The 14,947-nt window shown below is 56.3% G+C and overlaps 3 protein-coding genes and 1 non-coding gene across 4 annotated transcripts; 1 reads left to right on the top strand and 3 right to left on the bottom strand.

Annotated features, from left to right (window-relative positions):
- Window positions 1-256: 256 nt before the first annotated feature.
- RPL3L (ribosomal protein L3 like) lies at window positions 257-9,833 on the bottom strand. The gene is made up of 10 exons (XM_053957247.1): window positions 9,705-9,833; window positions 7,032-7,224; window positions 6,578-6,746; window positions 5,336-5,471; window positions 4,413-4,599; window positions 2,747-2,907; window positions 2,398-2,499; window positions 2,224-2,319; window positions 1,565-1,684; window positions 257-369 (listed from the first exon to the last, which is right to left on the bottom strand). The coding sequence occupies exons 2-10, from the start codon at window positions 7,069-7,071 to the stop codon at window positions 313-315; spliced, it is 1,068 nt and encodes a 355-aa protein (XP_053813222.1). The 5' UTR covers window positions 7,072-7,224; window positions 9,705-9,833; the 3' UTR covers window positions 257-312.
- Window positions 9,834-9,938: 105 nt separating this feature from the next.
- NDUFB10 (NADH:ubiquinone oxidoreductase subunit B10) lies at window positions 9,939-11,723 on the top strand. The gene is made up of 4 exons (XM_053957250.1): window positions 9,939-10,155; window positions 10,873-11,011; window positions 11,290-11,429; window positions 11,541-11,723. Exons 1-4 carry the CDS (start codon window positions 10,008-10,010, stop codon window positions 11,636-11,638), a joined length of 525 nt encoding a protein of 174 aa, XP_053813225.1. The 5' UTR covers window positions 9,939-10,007; the 3' UTR covers window positions 11,639-11,723.
- A 340-nt stretch (window positions 11,724-12,063) lies between these two features.
- On the bottom strand, window positions 12,064-14,707 carry RPS2 (ribosomal protein S2). Its single transcript, XM_053957246.1, has 7 exons — window positions 14,524-14,707; window positions 14,322-14,411; window positions 13,803-13,910; window positions 13,092-13,265; window positions 12,858-13,017; window positions 12,363-12,454; window positions 12,064-12,182 (listed from the first exon to the last, which is right to left on the bottom strand). Exons 1-7 carry the CDS (start codon window positions 14,677-14,679, stop codon window positions 12,102-12,104), a joined length of 861 nt encoding a protein of 286 aa, XP_053813221.1. The 5' UTR covers window positions 14,680-14,707; the 3' UTR covers window positions 12,064-12,101.
- Window positions 12,543-12,678, bottom strand: LOC128796459 (small nucleolar RNA SNORA64/SNORA10 family). Its single transcript, XR_008433814.1, has one exon. It is a non-coding gene; the product is annotated as a small nucleolar RNA SNORA64/SNORA10 family (small nucleolar RNA).
- Window positions 14,708-14,947: the final 240 nt, after the last annotated feature.

Raw genomic sequence — 14,947 nt, forward strand, 5'->3', positions numbered from 1 at the left:
CCCAGTGTTCCCAGTGGGCACTGGTGCAGAAGTGCTGGAATGTGCTCTGCTCTCTGCTGGATGAGAGGGAGGGGGAGACTTCGTGGTGATTTGGGTGAGTGGGAAAAACTCACTGGGCAAAGGAAAGGGAGGATCCAGAGGGCAGAGCAGGCACTGTCCATGTGGGCCAGTCCCAGATGCCACTTTTCCCATCCCCACCTGCTGAGGAGCCTGAGAACAGGCAAGAGACCCTTCCAGAAGGAGAGAGGAGCAGGCATGGCTTGGAGCCCCTTTATTGCAAGTGCCCAGCCAGGCAGCCTTGGATCTCTGTCCTTAGGGCTCTTCCTGCACACCTGGCTTCTCCTTCACCAGATGTTTCTTCTGGGGGCCCTGGAAGAGAGCAGAAAGGAGAGTTTGGATTTAGGGACACACAGACCTGGCCTGCATGGCTGTGTCTGGGCTGTGGCGACCAGAAAGGCAGCTTGGGCCAGCAGCTGAAAAATGGGGTTATCCCACAGCAGATCAATCCTATGGGAGCAGGTGGCAGGAATTACTCATGTCCCTCAACTTCCAGACAAATGTGATGTTTTACCACAGAATCCAAGGGGGAAAATGGCAAAGGAAAGAGCTGCACCCAGGTCAAACCTCCTCCTGTCACCGAGCTCCTCGTCACAGCAGCTCAGGGCTGGCAGTGACACAACAGGCTCCTGACACTGAGCTGAAGGAAATCAGCTTAACCTCTAAAGAGCTCTGCAAAGGCAGAGCCTAACCAATCCCCCTGCCAGCACTAAGGAGGCTTAGGCAGCTTCACATGGCATTTCTGGCTGACAGGCCAGATCCAGACCCAGTTTACGTCTGCGTGGGACCCAGGCAGTTGTTTCTTTCCCTACTCCTTCTCCCTCTCCTGGTTTACTCAGTGCTTCCTCCGCTTCAGACTCAGACTCGCACCAGCCTGGTGAAGGCTGCAAAACTATTCAGGAAACTGCTGTGTTTACATTATTTAATTATACTAATTGTTGCCCTGGATTTAAGAAAAATACACTGCTTGGCCTTCTTGAAAGCTTCTGACAAAAGCACCACAAATTTGCATCTGAATTTGACCCAAACTTTCTTTCCTCTGAGAATATTAAAGCTATAAATCATTCCAAACAAATCAAAGCAGTGCACAATTCCAAGTGAAAGGCACCATATGGCCAAGACAGTGCCCGCCAAGTTAACTGCTTGTTTAAAACTTCCCGTGGTGAATGGGAACTGGTTGCCCATATGGTCTTTTATTTGCTGGTTGAGCTGTCTTGGATCCCTCACACAACCATCCTGTTCTTCCTTAGCCCCATTTCTGCTGTGTGAACTGAACTCACGGCTGCCTTTAGGCAAGAGAGCCTCAAACATTCACTTGGCTGTTGTTGTATTGAGAAACAGGTCACAGAATTATGGAATCATAGAATCCTGGGATGGCCTGGGTCGGAGGGGACATAAAACTCATCCAGTTCCACCTCCCTGCCCATGGACACCTGGAAGATGCTTGGTTGGAGTCAGTCAGTTGCTGTGGCCCCCCGATGAGCTGGAGGCAGCCCGAGGAACTCACCATGAAAGCTCTCTTTTCCTGAGCTGTCTGGAAGCGGCCGTGGCCGAATTTGGAAGTGGTGTCAATGAATTTGAGCTCGATGGCTTCATGGGCCCGGCGGCTCGTGTGCACCAGGAGGGACTGGGAAAGAACAGCCACAACATCAGGAGCATCGCCACAGAAAGTCAGGACGGCTGGTCTCATGGAGGCAGGGTTGGAATAGCCTCTAAAGAAATATCTCCTCAAAAATCCGTGTTCTCAGAGCAACACCCCGGTGCTCAGGTGGTGGAGAGCTTGCAGAGCTGCTCTTTGCTCAGCATTGCACAGAATCAACCAGGCTGGAAAAGATCTCTGAGATCACCAGGTCCAACCTATGACCTGACCTTGTCACCCAGACCATGGCACTGAGTGCCACATCCAGTCTGTCCTTAAACACCAGTGACTCCACCACCACGTCCCTGGGCAGCCATTCCAATGCCCAATCACCTTTCTGTGACAATCCAAGGTTTCATTTCTGAAATGAACCACAGCCCTCAGAGCTCTGAAGCTCTCCAGCTCCATCCACCTGCCAACACTGCACCAAGGACCCGCCCAGTGTCCCTGCCCAGCACTTGGAGGGTTCTCCACGTGGGGAATGTGTTCCTGGGGAGCTGCAGCCCATCCCAGCCTGCTGCCCTCACCTTGCGGAGGGTGAGCACGCGCTTCCTGGTGCCCACCACGCAGCCCTTCAGCATGAGGAAGTCGTTGTTGACCTCCCCGTAGTGAGGGAAACCACCCTGTGGGGAGAGCAGAGGGGTTGGTGGGCAGGAGAGCTGGCGGGGAGAGTCACAGCCCTGTCACCCCTCGGCCCTCACCAGAGGCGTGATGGTCTTCTCGGTGATGTCGTAGTGCGTCGAGGCGTTGTTCCTCACCACTTTGCCATCCTCCACGTGGATCCCGTGGCCAATGCGGTAAATCTGGGAACGCACAGGCAGCGGAGATGGAGACTCTCCTGCCCCTTGCTGAGGAGCTTCACAGGCTGGCAGAATCCCCCACACAATCGCGTGGTTTCCACCACGGCGTGCCCTCAAGCAGCGGAAAAGCACCAGGAAAGACAGGGAGATGTCCAGGGCAACATCCAGGAGGATGCGGGGAGCTGAGGGCACCGTGGGAAGGAGGATGGTGACAGGATGGGAGGCCTGAGGGAGCTGCCCTGGGCCATACCTTCTTGTTGATCTCGGTGCGGTGGTGGTAGCCCTTCTGGCCAGCCCGGGCGATGGAGTAGCCCACGCGGGCCGGGTGCCAGGCCCCGATGCAGGCCACCTTCCGCAGGCCCTTGTGTGTCTTCCTGGGCAGCTTCTTGGTGTGCCAGCGGCTGGTCACCCCTGGGAGCGTGGGAACAGCGGGCAGGGTCAGCAGGGAGGGGCTGGGGAAGGACAGTCTCACCACTCTCCTGAGGGACAATCCCATGGCTCTCCTGAGGGACAATCCCATTGCTCTCCTGAGGGACAGTCCCATGGCTCTCCTGAGGGACAGTCCCATGGCTCTCCTGAGGGACAATCCCACCATTCTCCTGAGGGACAATCCCATTGCTCTCCTGAGGGACAATCCCATTGCTCTCCTGAGGGACAGTCCCACCACTCTCCTGAGGGACAGGCCCACCACTCTCCTGAGGGACAGTCCCATGGCTCTCCTGAGGGACAATCCCATTGCTCTCCTGAAGGACAGTCCCATCATTCTCCTGAAGGACAGTCCCACCACTCTCCTGAAGGACAGTCCCACCACTCTCCTGAGGGACAGTCCCATGGCTCTCCTGAGGGACAATCCCATGGCTCTCCTGAGGGACAGTCCCATGGCTCTCCTGAGGGACAATCCCATGGCTCTCCTGAAGGACAGTCCCATCATTCTCCTGAAGGACAGTCCCACCACTCTCCTGAAGGACAGTCCCACCACTCTCCTGAGGGACAGTCCCATGGCTCTCCTGAGGGACAATCCCATTGCTCTCCTGAAGGACAGTCCCATCATTCTCCTGAAGGACAGTCCCACCACTCTCCTGAAGGACAGTCCCACCACTCTCCTGAGGGACAGTCCCATGGCTCTCCTGAGGGACAATCCCATGGCTCTCCTGAGGGACAATCCCATTGCTCTCCTGAAGGACAGTCCCATCATTCTCCTGAAGGACAGTCCCACCACTCTCCTGAGGGACAGTCCCATTGCTTTCCTGAGGGACAATCCCATGGCTCTCCTGAAGGACAGTCCCACCACTCTCCTGTGTGACAGTCCCATCATTCTCCTTTAGGACAGTCCCATGGCTCTCCTGCAGTTCTCAGAGGAGGCTCTGTTGGGAGGAGACCAGGAGCTGTTCTCACTTCCCAGGGCTCTGATCAGACCGGGAGGTGCTCCATGCACACACCCAGGGACGCCCACCCCCCTGCACGTGTGGGGTTTGTGAGACATTCACACCATCACAGGATGGTTTGGATTGGAAGGGACCATAAAGACCATCCAGTTCCAAGCCCTGCCATGGGCAGGATCACCTCCCATTAGAGCTGGTTGCTTTGTGTACTGACAGTGCCTCTGAGCCTCCTGGGAGGAGGCCTTCACTGGCCTTAATGTCAGGGAAAATCTTTCCACCAGAGGTTACTTTGTCAGCTCCTCTGTATCTACATCAGAGGTGCCCCTGCTGAATTTTTCCCTTGCTGGAATCCCTGAGATTAAGGAAACCGAGCCCTGCCACAACAGAAGTGGATGTCACGCTTAAGATCCCGAGGCTTTTTGCTACTCCCTCTTCAAAAAGTTAGGGGTTCTCAGCGTGGTGAACACTGTCCTACCCCAAAACCACCTGATGGGCAGAGCCAGGTGTGAGAAGGACAGCCCCAAACCCCCGTACCTTTCATGCCGTGCCCCTTGGTGACGCCGATGACATCGATCATCTCGTTCTGGCTGAAGACACTGTGCACAGAGATCTGCTTCTCCAGCCTCTCCCGGACCCAGTCGACCTTCTCAGCCACTGTCCCCCCATTCAGCTGGATCTCCATGATGTGGGCCTTCTTCTGCCTCAGTGGGAGCAGCCTCATCTGCAGCACACAGTGCCTTAGGGTGACACGTGGCCCCTCACCCCACAGACAGGAGGGTGCAGCAGGGCTGGGTCACTCACAATTTGTGAGGGGCACAGGGGTGAGCAGAGCCACTGCTTCACCTCTCTGCCACTGTCACCCCCTTTCAAAGCAGCCCTGGGTCAGCAGCTCTTTGTTTCTGGGACTTTATGGAGCCAACTCCTTGTCCTTGAGCCCAGAGACCCTGTCTGGCCTTGAGCCAACTTAGCTCTCCCCCAGGCCCCAAAGCAGCCCTTAAATCCAGGGATCAGCATTAAAATGGGCCCCATGTGTATCCAGCAATCAGCATCTGGCAAAACTGTGCCTGCCCGTGGGGTTATTTTTGCCCAAAACATTTGACACCAGTTGCTAATTTGAGGTGATCATGAGGTCCCTTGCTGACACGGGACTCAGGACCTGCCCAGGCTCTGCCCTCCTCCTGCTCTCCTCCACGGGGTGTGTGTGGGCTCCCATTGGGATCTGGGGGCTCCCCCGTGTTCCCAAACCATGGCAGCCCTGGAGCAGGAGCTCTGGGAGGGGACTGGGAGGTCCAGGAGGCAGCTGGGAAGGTCAGATAGCACGTCCCATCACCATCTGAAAGAGCCTCTGCTCTCTCAGAGCAGAGACCCCACCTAAACACCCCCTGATCCCATTTCCAGGCCCTTCAGAGCTGAGGAAGCCCCCGAGCCCCCTGCCCATGCCAGGGGGAGGCTCTGACCTGTGTGTGCATAATGACACGGATGACCTTGCAGTATTTCTTCATGGCTGCAAAATCCTTCTCCAGCTGCCTTTTCCCAGCCTCATCCTGCCATTTTTTGCAGTACTTGGTGAACGCCTTCTTCTTGCTCTTGTGCCTAGGGACAGAAGTGGTTTAACACCCATCAGAGCTGATAAAGGGCTTGTGACAGCGCAGAGAGGGGACAGGTCACCTTGACAGCCACCTCCTCGGAGGCACAAGGAACCTGTGGATACCTGAGCCTCACCTGACTGTCAGGACCTTGAGGTGGGAAGAGGGAGGTGGATAATGAGCCGTGAAAAGGGCTTGTTCAAGGGTAATTCAAACCTTTCTGCATGAGGAATGCAGTTGTCTCCCACTGACTGACTCAGCGCCGTCAAAACTGGCACAAAATCAGAGGCAGGAGAAAGCAGGGATGGGAGGCTTGGGGTGGGTGGGTCTCCATGGAGCTATTACAGGAGATTCCTGCAGCCAGGAAACCACAAAGGCACTTCCCTGCTACCTGGGGGTACCCGAGCCTCACCTGACTGCCAGGGGCTTCGGGTGGGAAGAGGGATGAGCCGTGAAAAGGGCTGACAGGAGAAAACAGGGATCGGAGGCGTGTGGTGGGTGGGTGTCCATGGTGCTGTTACAGGAGACACAATTCCTACAGCGAGGAAATTCCTGTTCCCACTTCCCTCTCTGCTGAGGGGTGTTGATATTTATGAGGGCCAGGGGCCACATTCTGCATCGATTTTCCCCCTGGCAAATCTGGTTTCAGTCCAGCTCAAGGATTCCACTGAACTGGGGAGCCGAGGAGCCCGAGCTACAGGAGGGAAAAGGAACCTGCCATACGATATCGTGGAGAGAGCTAACTTGGTTCGGCTATTAGAATAAATTTACATATGCAAACGCTGCTCCCCAGCATCGGGCCGTCTGCAGTGTCCCTGTGCATGACTAAATAGGCAGCAGTTTCACTCCACAGGAGCTGAGCTGTTTGGGCATCCCGGAGAGCCTGTGGAATTCCTGCCAGAGATCCCTCACAGGCAGCGCCCCAGGAAACCCCCACTCTGGGAATCCCAGGATCACTGAGGTTGGAAAAGCCCTCCCAGATCATCGAGTCCAACCTGTGACTGATCCCCACCTTGTCCCCCAGCCCAGGGCACTGAGTGCCACATCCAGGGGTGCCTTGGACACCTCCACTGCTGGCACCAGTGTTGGATGACCCTTTTTGGGAGCACGTACCAGTTCTTGTAGAAGCGCCGCCGGCACTCGTCGCTGATGTGCTCGGCAAAAACAGTCTTGAAATTCCTCAAGCCCTTGGGTGTCTCGATGTAGCCCACGACCCCCACCACCACCATCGGCGGGGTCTCGATGATGGTCACGGCCTCCACCTCCTCCCGCTTGGAGATCTCTGCAAGGCAGCACAGGGAAGTGGTGCCCGGCATCCTCTGGGATCATCCCCTGGAGGATTCCCGCTGTCACAGACAGTGCTGGGGGCACGTTTGGTCTCAGCCTTCCCACCTCCCAAACCACCACTCGGCATCCCAGTGTGCAGAGTTCCAGGCTCAGCCCATGCTGAGCTGGCCTTTGACCGTGCAAGATCTAACCCAGAAGCGTGGGCTCCAACCACGCCTTTCCATAAACAGCCCTTCCCAAGGAGCCTCTTCCCCCACTTTCCCTCGTGGACAAGCCTTACTGAGGCCAGGCCGGTGCACCTCCCGCACAGTGTGGGTCATGCCAGCCTTGTAGCCCAGGAAAGCTGTCAGGTGGACTGGTTTGCTGGGGTCGTCCTTGGGCCAGGCCTTCACCTTCCCGCGGTGCCGGCGGCTCCGCTTGTGGGGCAGGAAGCCCAGGTGGCCGTGCCTGGGCGCGGAGAACTTGCGGTGGGACTGCGGAGGGGAGCCACAAAGGGAGGCTTCACTCCCAGCTCCCCAGGAAGATGGGGAGAAGGGAAACACGACAAGAACACAACAAAAATCCCCCCCCGCCTTTCAGATGGGAATGCCACAGAGACTCCGGAATCTTCCCTAACAGTGCGGGATTTTGTTCAAACTTTTGTCACGTATATGGAAAAATGGCATAGAATGCTGGAATGGTTTGGGGTGGAAGGGACTTTAAAGCCCATCCAGTGCCACCCCTGCCATGGCAGGAACACCTTTTACCATCCCAGGTGCTCCAAGCCCCGTCCAGCCTGGCCTTGGGCACTGCCAGGGATCCAGAGGCAGCCACAGCTGCTCTGGGCTGTGCCAGGGCCTCCTCACCCTCACAGGGAAAGGATTTCTTCCTAACACCCATTCTAAATCTACTCTCTGTCAGCGTGAATTTACTAAATTTCTGGACAAATTATGCCACTTCAATAAAAAAACTTCACATGATCTCCCTCCTTCAGCTTCTTCTGAAGGACTTTGAAGGAGAAGTACATTCTTTACTAGGTCTGTCCTTCCGTGCTCTTAATTATAACAATTTTTTTTGTATCCTGGCCTGCTTGGAATTCCTGGGCTTCGTGTCGTTAAGGCAAATGCCACAAAACAAGCGCAGCCAAGGACTGGGAGAACAGGGGAAAGGATGCCCAAAGGAATGGGCAACAGGAGCATGCAGAGGTTCTGAAGGCACCTTGAAAGCCAGATGAGGAGAGATAAACACATAAACCTCAACCACAAGCAGCGAAGGGTTAGTCCTGCGCCCACTGCAGCTCCTTCCTAGCTCAGATCAGCCCCAGCGCCCGGCCTGCGCTTTCCACCAAGCTCCTTTTCCAGCCCGAGTGGAATTCAGGATTCTGACCCCGCTCCTGGCACCACCAGGGGCATAACCCAGCCCTGCTCGCCGACCCTCGCACACAAGCGGCTCCAGCAGAGCTCTACCGACCATGGGACGTCTTCAGCCCGGGGCAGCAGCAGAGAGAGGCCGTCAGGAAGTGCCTCCCCACATTAATACTTAAGACGGGTATGAAGACACAAATTTAGCCACTCGCTTCACCCGCTGCGATATTCATTTCATTCCTGGCAGGTTGGACACGACAGTTGTGGTGTGGTAAAGGTCAGTGGCGGCTGGCTCAGTTTACGCTTCTCCCTCCTGAACAACTCTGGTGCGAACGGCAGGAATTAGGGGCACTTTCCCGAATTAGGGCAGTTTCCAAGAGGGGTAGCACGCACCCAGAGCTGTGAACACCTGCGCCAGGTACCCCCAGAGCTGTGAACTCCTGTCGTCCTGGTTATCAAGAGTTTTCTAAAGCCTTCTGAGTTTTCGTTCTTGTAGAGAACTTTCTCACACAACTTTCTGTAAATAACCTGTTGTTTTGCATTCTTTCACAGAGGCGGAGAAATTTGATGTACAGGTAGTTTGTGCAGTGTCGTTGGAGAGGTGGCACGTTCACCCTCCAATCCACTGGCGCCTTTTGAGAACTATAAAAGATTGGAGTCAGAAAAAATAAAGTAGTCTCTTCATCGTGACCAAGGCTGTGGTGCATCGTTTTTGCTTGTGTCATTTGGTGACAAACACCTGCACCAGGTACCCCCAGCACGGGCTGAGAATCCCTCTGTCAGCCCAGGGTTGTGATCCTGACTGGAAAAGAGATTGAGACAATTCATCTCAGAATCACAGAGCAGTTTGGATTGGAAGTGTGAAAAACGCCAATCACTTGGTTTTTTAAAATTTTAAAGTTTAATATTAATAAAATGGTTATAAAAATAGTAATACTATTAGAGTAATAAAAAATTAGAGTTAGGACAATTAGAAGACAATAAAAAGCAAAGAATTATGGACGTCCAGATGCTCTTGGGCACTTAAGCCATGACAAGCATGCCTTGTGAACAAAGGAATCACCTTAAAAGCAATAGCTTGTTGCATATACAAAACACTTTATGGTTATGCATATATTTTATTTAAAACAAGAACTTCTTCTGGTACTTGTCAAAAAGTTTCTGTTAATTCCCAGGCGCCTTTGAGCCTCAATCAGGCTTGAAGAAGTTCGTTTCTGTTGATAAGGAAAACCATAAATTCCTCTTCTCTGGAAAATTTAGGGGTTTCTGTAATTGTTATCCTTGTGCGAAGAATTCCTTGATTATCTCATCTCTGTCTTGAGATAGTTAAAAAGTATCTTACATAGTATAGTTTCTATTTTAACACCGTGTTATAACCTAAAAATACATTCAACACACTACTTGAGAGAATTAATACAGCGTAACTTTCCAACATTACACATATAATATTCACTGTAACTATTGCGTAAAGCCAATCATAAAATATGCATTTTTCACAGCAGGGACCCAAGGGCACCAGAACCACGGGCAGGAACCGATGCCAGGCAGAGCTTTATCCCCGTGCGGTCACCGAGCACAGATCCCCACAGAGGCTGCGGAGTCTCACTCACCGGGGATATCCCAAAGCCGTCCGCTCCCAGTCCTGCGCCATGTGCTGTGGGACGGCTCTGTGAGCTCTGTGAGCAGGGATGGGGACAGCCGGGACACGCTGTGGGCTTTTCCAACCCGCGCCGTCCCGGGATTCCGGGATCCCCTCACGGAGGAGGGAGCCGCGGACTACAACTCCCGGCGTGCCCCGGGGCCGCCGCCGCATTCCCGCGCCCGGCCCCCTCGGGGGGGGGGGGGGTCGCCGCCATATTGCCGCGCTCCCGCCCCCTCAGGGGTCGCCGCCATCTTTCCGCGCCGCCGCCGCGATGCCGGAGGATCACGACTGGGAGGCGTACAAGGTGCCGCCGACCCGCACCCCCGTCTCCGAGAGGACCACGTCGGTGCCCAACCCCGTCGACTACTTCCAGACCGCCTTCAACTATGTCTTCGACGCGCCCGTCACCTTCATCCGAGGTAGCGGCGGGACGAGACATCCTCTCCCCCACCCCCGGCCCCCGCCCCGTGGGAGTTGAGCAGCGACGCGGGGACGGGGACACCGGGATGGGCACACCGGGGCACGGGGCAAAGGCGTGAGGACACGGCCACCCGGACAGGCAAAGGGCACCCGCAAGGACACAGGGACACAGGGACACCGGTCCTGACAGTAACAGCACAGGCAGAGGGACAGGACACTGGGACATGGCACGTTGACAAGAACACAGCATGGACGTAGGGGCATGGGAGACAGACAGATACGCGGCGTGGACAGAGGGGCAGACACAGGGACATGAGACACAACGTGTAGACGAGCATACATAGACAGGGGACACGCAGAACACAGCACGGACACAGGGACATGGGACAGACAAGAACACAGCTTGGGTAGTAGGACAGACACAGGGACATGGGACACAGACAACACAATATAGGTAGTGGGACCGGGACATGAGATAGCACGGACACTGTGACAGATACAGGGACATCGGGACACAGCTCACACTGGGAGAGGTGCAGGGACACAGTAACACAGCGGGGACAGGACATGGGACACAGCACAGCGGAGCAGACACACAGCTGGGCATGAGCTGGGCACTGTGGACCCGCTGCTGCTGCTGGGGAAGGTGGCACCAGGGCAGTGCCAGCTCCGGGGCTGTGCTGCCCTCGGGGTGTGTGACCGGGCTGTCCCTGCAGACTGGATCGAGCGGTGGCAGAACAAGAACAAGTTCTACTACTACCACCAGAAGTTCCGCCGCGTGCCTGACCTGAGCCAGTGCCTGGAGGGTGACTACCTGTGCTACTACGAGGCCGAGGCTCAGTGGAGGAGGGACAGGTAGGGCTGCCCCTGGACTGTCCCCAGGCGAGGCCACAGCAGAGCACACAGCTCTGGGACCTGCAGCATCTTGGTGGATGCTGGGGTGCTGAGGCAGCACCTCCAGCCCACCCCATTAAACATCAGTGGTCCTGCTGTCCCTGTCTGGGCATGGTGGCATTAGGGACCAGGGCGCTGAAAATCCCAGGGCTGACATTCCAGAGGGTGTCCTCACCCCTTGGTTCAACTTTTCTGTCGTCTCGTGGCTGCTGTTGCACTGCTCACCATCTTTCCCGCAGGATGGTCGATCAGGAAATCGTGGAGATAGTCCGGGAGAGGGTGGCTGCGTGCAAGCAGAGGGAAGGGCCCAACCAGTTCCAGAACTGCGCCAAGGAGGTGGCGCTGCTGGCACAGGTCACCAAGGCCTACCAGGACAGATGTGAGTGTGGCAGCAGCACACAGGGCAAGGGCTCTAAACGCAGGGAAGGGGGCTCTGAAACACACAGGGCTCGTGGGAGGCACTGCTCAGGCCTCTCCTTTCCTTTTTCAGACGGTGACCTAGGTTACCACGGCAATGCACGGACATGCCTGATGAAGCAGAAGCACAGGATGATGGAGGAGAGGAAAGCAGCACAAGAAAATCAGTAGAGCTGCAACAGTTCCTCCCTCCACGGTGCTGGTATCCCAGTGCATGTTGCTTCCTTGGCCTCCACAATAAACAGACATCTGTACAGTTGGGCTCTGTATTTGTTCTTTAAAGAGCTCTGCAAGCCCTCAGCTCCAACACCTGGGGCTGCTGCCTCTGTTGGGGTTTGTTCTCTGGACCTTTTCCTCTCCTCCACGAGCCTCCAGAACATTCCGTGTGCTGCTCTGCCCTGGCTCTGAATTCCCTCAGTCCCAGTAAAGATGAAGTGCCCAAGGCCACGCTGGACAGAGCTTGGAGCAGCATTGTTTAGTGGAAAGTGTCCCATGGCAGGAGCATGGATGAGCTTCCAGGTCCTTTCCAACCCACCCCATTCAGTGGTTTGACCCAGCTGCCCTGAGCACCAACCCCCGTCACACCAAGCACCGACTCCTGGTTCTCTGATACTTTATTCTCCTACAAAACCCGTTAGGTGGTGGCCACAGCGGCTGCCTGGGTCCTCTGCACCGACACTCTCGTGTGGGTCTTGGCCAGATGATCAGTGAACTCCTGCAAAAAACACCAACGGGGTTATTCCCCCAAACCCCTCTCACGGGTTCCTCAGCACCACTCCCACCCCTCGTGTGCACTGGGGCTGGGGTGGCTCAACTCCATACCTACCAAACTTTGGGTACAGAAATTAAATTTTAGGGGCAAGGTTTGAGCTGTGAGTTACCAAAATGCTCTTACCTGGTAAGGAGACTTGGTGAAGACAGTCTCTTTCCAGAGGTCAGGAGTCAGGTAGCTGTAGGTTTTGGAGATGGCATCGAAGGTGGCTTTAGCTGCAGAGAGATGTCACACACTGCCCGTCAACAGCTGCAGAACCAGCCCGCTGATCCAACCCACAGCTCCAATACACCCCCGTCACGAAAATGTGGAATTTTGAAAGGACCAGGGAGACAGCGAGGGTCTCTCTGACGAACCCACAAAGCTCAGGTTGCTCTCTCTCTCCAGTTACGACGATTACACTACGGCACACAAGTGCAATCGCGCAGATTGGGAGATTCAGGAGTGTCCAGGGTGCAAACCCCACGTTTGTGTCATTAAGTGTGACACAACCTGCAGCAGGACTGACTGCACTGTCAGCAGAACTCACGGCTTCTCCTTCACCACCACCAAACGGAGGCGCTGTGCCCCACGAGCGGCAGAAGTGGCCCCAGGCCCCGTGCCAGCCCCAGAGCTCACCGAAGTTGCCGAGGGTGGCCGTGCAGCCCCGCGCCGACGTGTAGCAGTCATCGATGCCAGCCATCATCAGCAGCTTCTTGGGGACGGGGGCGGACACGATGCCGGTGCCGCGGGGGGCCGGGATCAGGCGCACCAGCACGGAGCCGCAGCGCCCGGTGACCTGCGGGGACACGAGGGCTCAGCCCCAGAGCACCGCCCCAAAGAGCCCCAGGGCCAGGCCAGGGGGACGCTCACCTTGCAGGGCACCGTGTGCGGCTTCCCGATCTTGTTGCCCCAGTAGCCGCGTCGCACGGGCACGATGGACAGCTTGGCCAGGATGATGGCCCCGCGGATGGCCGTGGCCACCTCCTTGGAGCACTTCACCCCCAGCCCCACGTGGCCGTTGTAGTCCCCGATGGCGACGAACGCCTGCAGGCAGAAGAGGAGTTTTCGGTGCTCCACGCAGGGCTAACGCCGTGGTGTGTGCTCAGCTGGGTCTCACAGCTCACCCCCAAACCCTACACACGGTTCTCAAAACCCGTTCTTCCCCTCAGAGTTCGTCCTTCAGCCAGAACCAGCCAAGCACTGGGATTCAATTCCCTGCTGCAGCCTCGCTCTGGTCAGAACTCCCCACGACAGCATTCCCTACTTATAACCAACAGTTCTCCCTGGAAACCCAACACTGCTGTGCAAGAACAACTGAATTTTGCCGTGTCAGAAAAGTCTTCTTAAAAAGAAGTTTGAAAGTCTTGCAGCCCGACTTCTGGGCCAGTGCTGGTTTAAAGAACATCTGCACATGTTCACTGATATTTTAAAGTTAATACATTTAACAAACTACTAATAGTCCTCACAGCAAAATACTTATTTACTAGATGTGACAGTAGAAGAGATTTGGAGTCATTAAAATGCCACTAAAAATGCAGACAGGGAAGCTGTGAACAGGAGGATCCAGAAAAACAGGATTACCTTGAACCTGGTGCGCTGCCCAGCACGGGTCTGTTTCTGCACAGGCATAATCTTCAGCACCTCATCTTTCAGCGAGGAGCCCAGGAAGAAATCGATGATCTCCGACTCCTGCAAGAGTCAGGCACTGAGCACACGGGAATCACGGAATCTGGGATGGTTTGGGCTGACAGGGACCTCAAAGGCCAGCTAATCCAACCCCCTCCCAAGGGCAGGGACACCTTCCTCTGTCCCAGGCTGCTCCAAGCCCCAGCCAGCCTGGCCTGGGACACTGCCAGGGACCCAGGGGCAGCCACAGCTTCTGTAGGAATGAATCTGCGCCTCACCACCTTTACAAGGAACAATTCCTTCCCAATATCCCATCTGATCCTACCCCAAATCCCTCTCCAGCTCTCCTGGAGCCCCTTTAGGCTCTGAGGTGTCCCCGGAGCCTTCCCTTCCCCAGGTGAACAACCCCTGATCTCCCTGCTGGCTCTTGGAGCATCTCCCTGACCCTTCGCTTCCACGTCCACAGCACCTCACCTTGATGGGAAGCGAGAAGAGATAGATCTCCTCAAGAGACTTGATCTTCATATCCTTGACCAGGCGACCGAGTTTGGTGACAGGAATCCACTGGCAGAGAAATCCACGGGCAAGAGTCACCAGGCGGCAGCACCAGCCGGGACCCGGCTGTGCTGGCCCACCCTCGGGGCTGGCAGCACCCCCGTCCCGCATCCCCGCTCACCTCCTTATCCTCGGCTTTACCTCCGCGGGCCCCGCGGCCTCTCCCGCGGCCTCTCCCGCGGCCGCGCCCGCGGCCCCGCAGCCCGGTCCCGAATCCACCGCGGAAGCCCCCGCGGGCCGCTCCCGCTCCTCCCGCAGCACCGGCGTCGTCCGCCATTTGCTGGAACAAAGCGGGACGTCAGGCGGGCCGCGGCGGGCGCGGATGGCGCCGGATGCGCCGGGCCGGGCCGGGCCGCCGCCGCCGCCATACTTACGTGATCCCTCAGCGTAGAAGGCCGCGCTGTGGCACCGCGCGCTATTTATACCGCGCGGGGCATCTCGCGAGAGCAGCGCCAGCCCCGCAAGCTGAATGAGGAATACACCGCGGGCGGGAATGGACGGTTCGTGCTGAATTATACAGAGCGCGGGGCGGGCGCGGCTCCCGC

This window comes from Vidua chalybeata, chromosome 16 (genome assembly GCF_026979565.1).
Source record: "Vidua chalybeata isolate OUT-0048 chromosome 16, bVidCha1 merged haplotype, whole genome shotgun sequence".
In the NCBI taxonomy this organism is placed as follows: domain Eukaryota; kingdom Metazoa; phylum Chordata; class Aves; order Passeriformes; family Viduidae; genus Vidua; species Vidua chalybeata.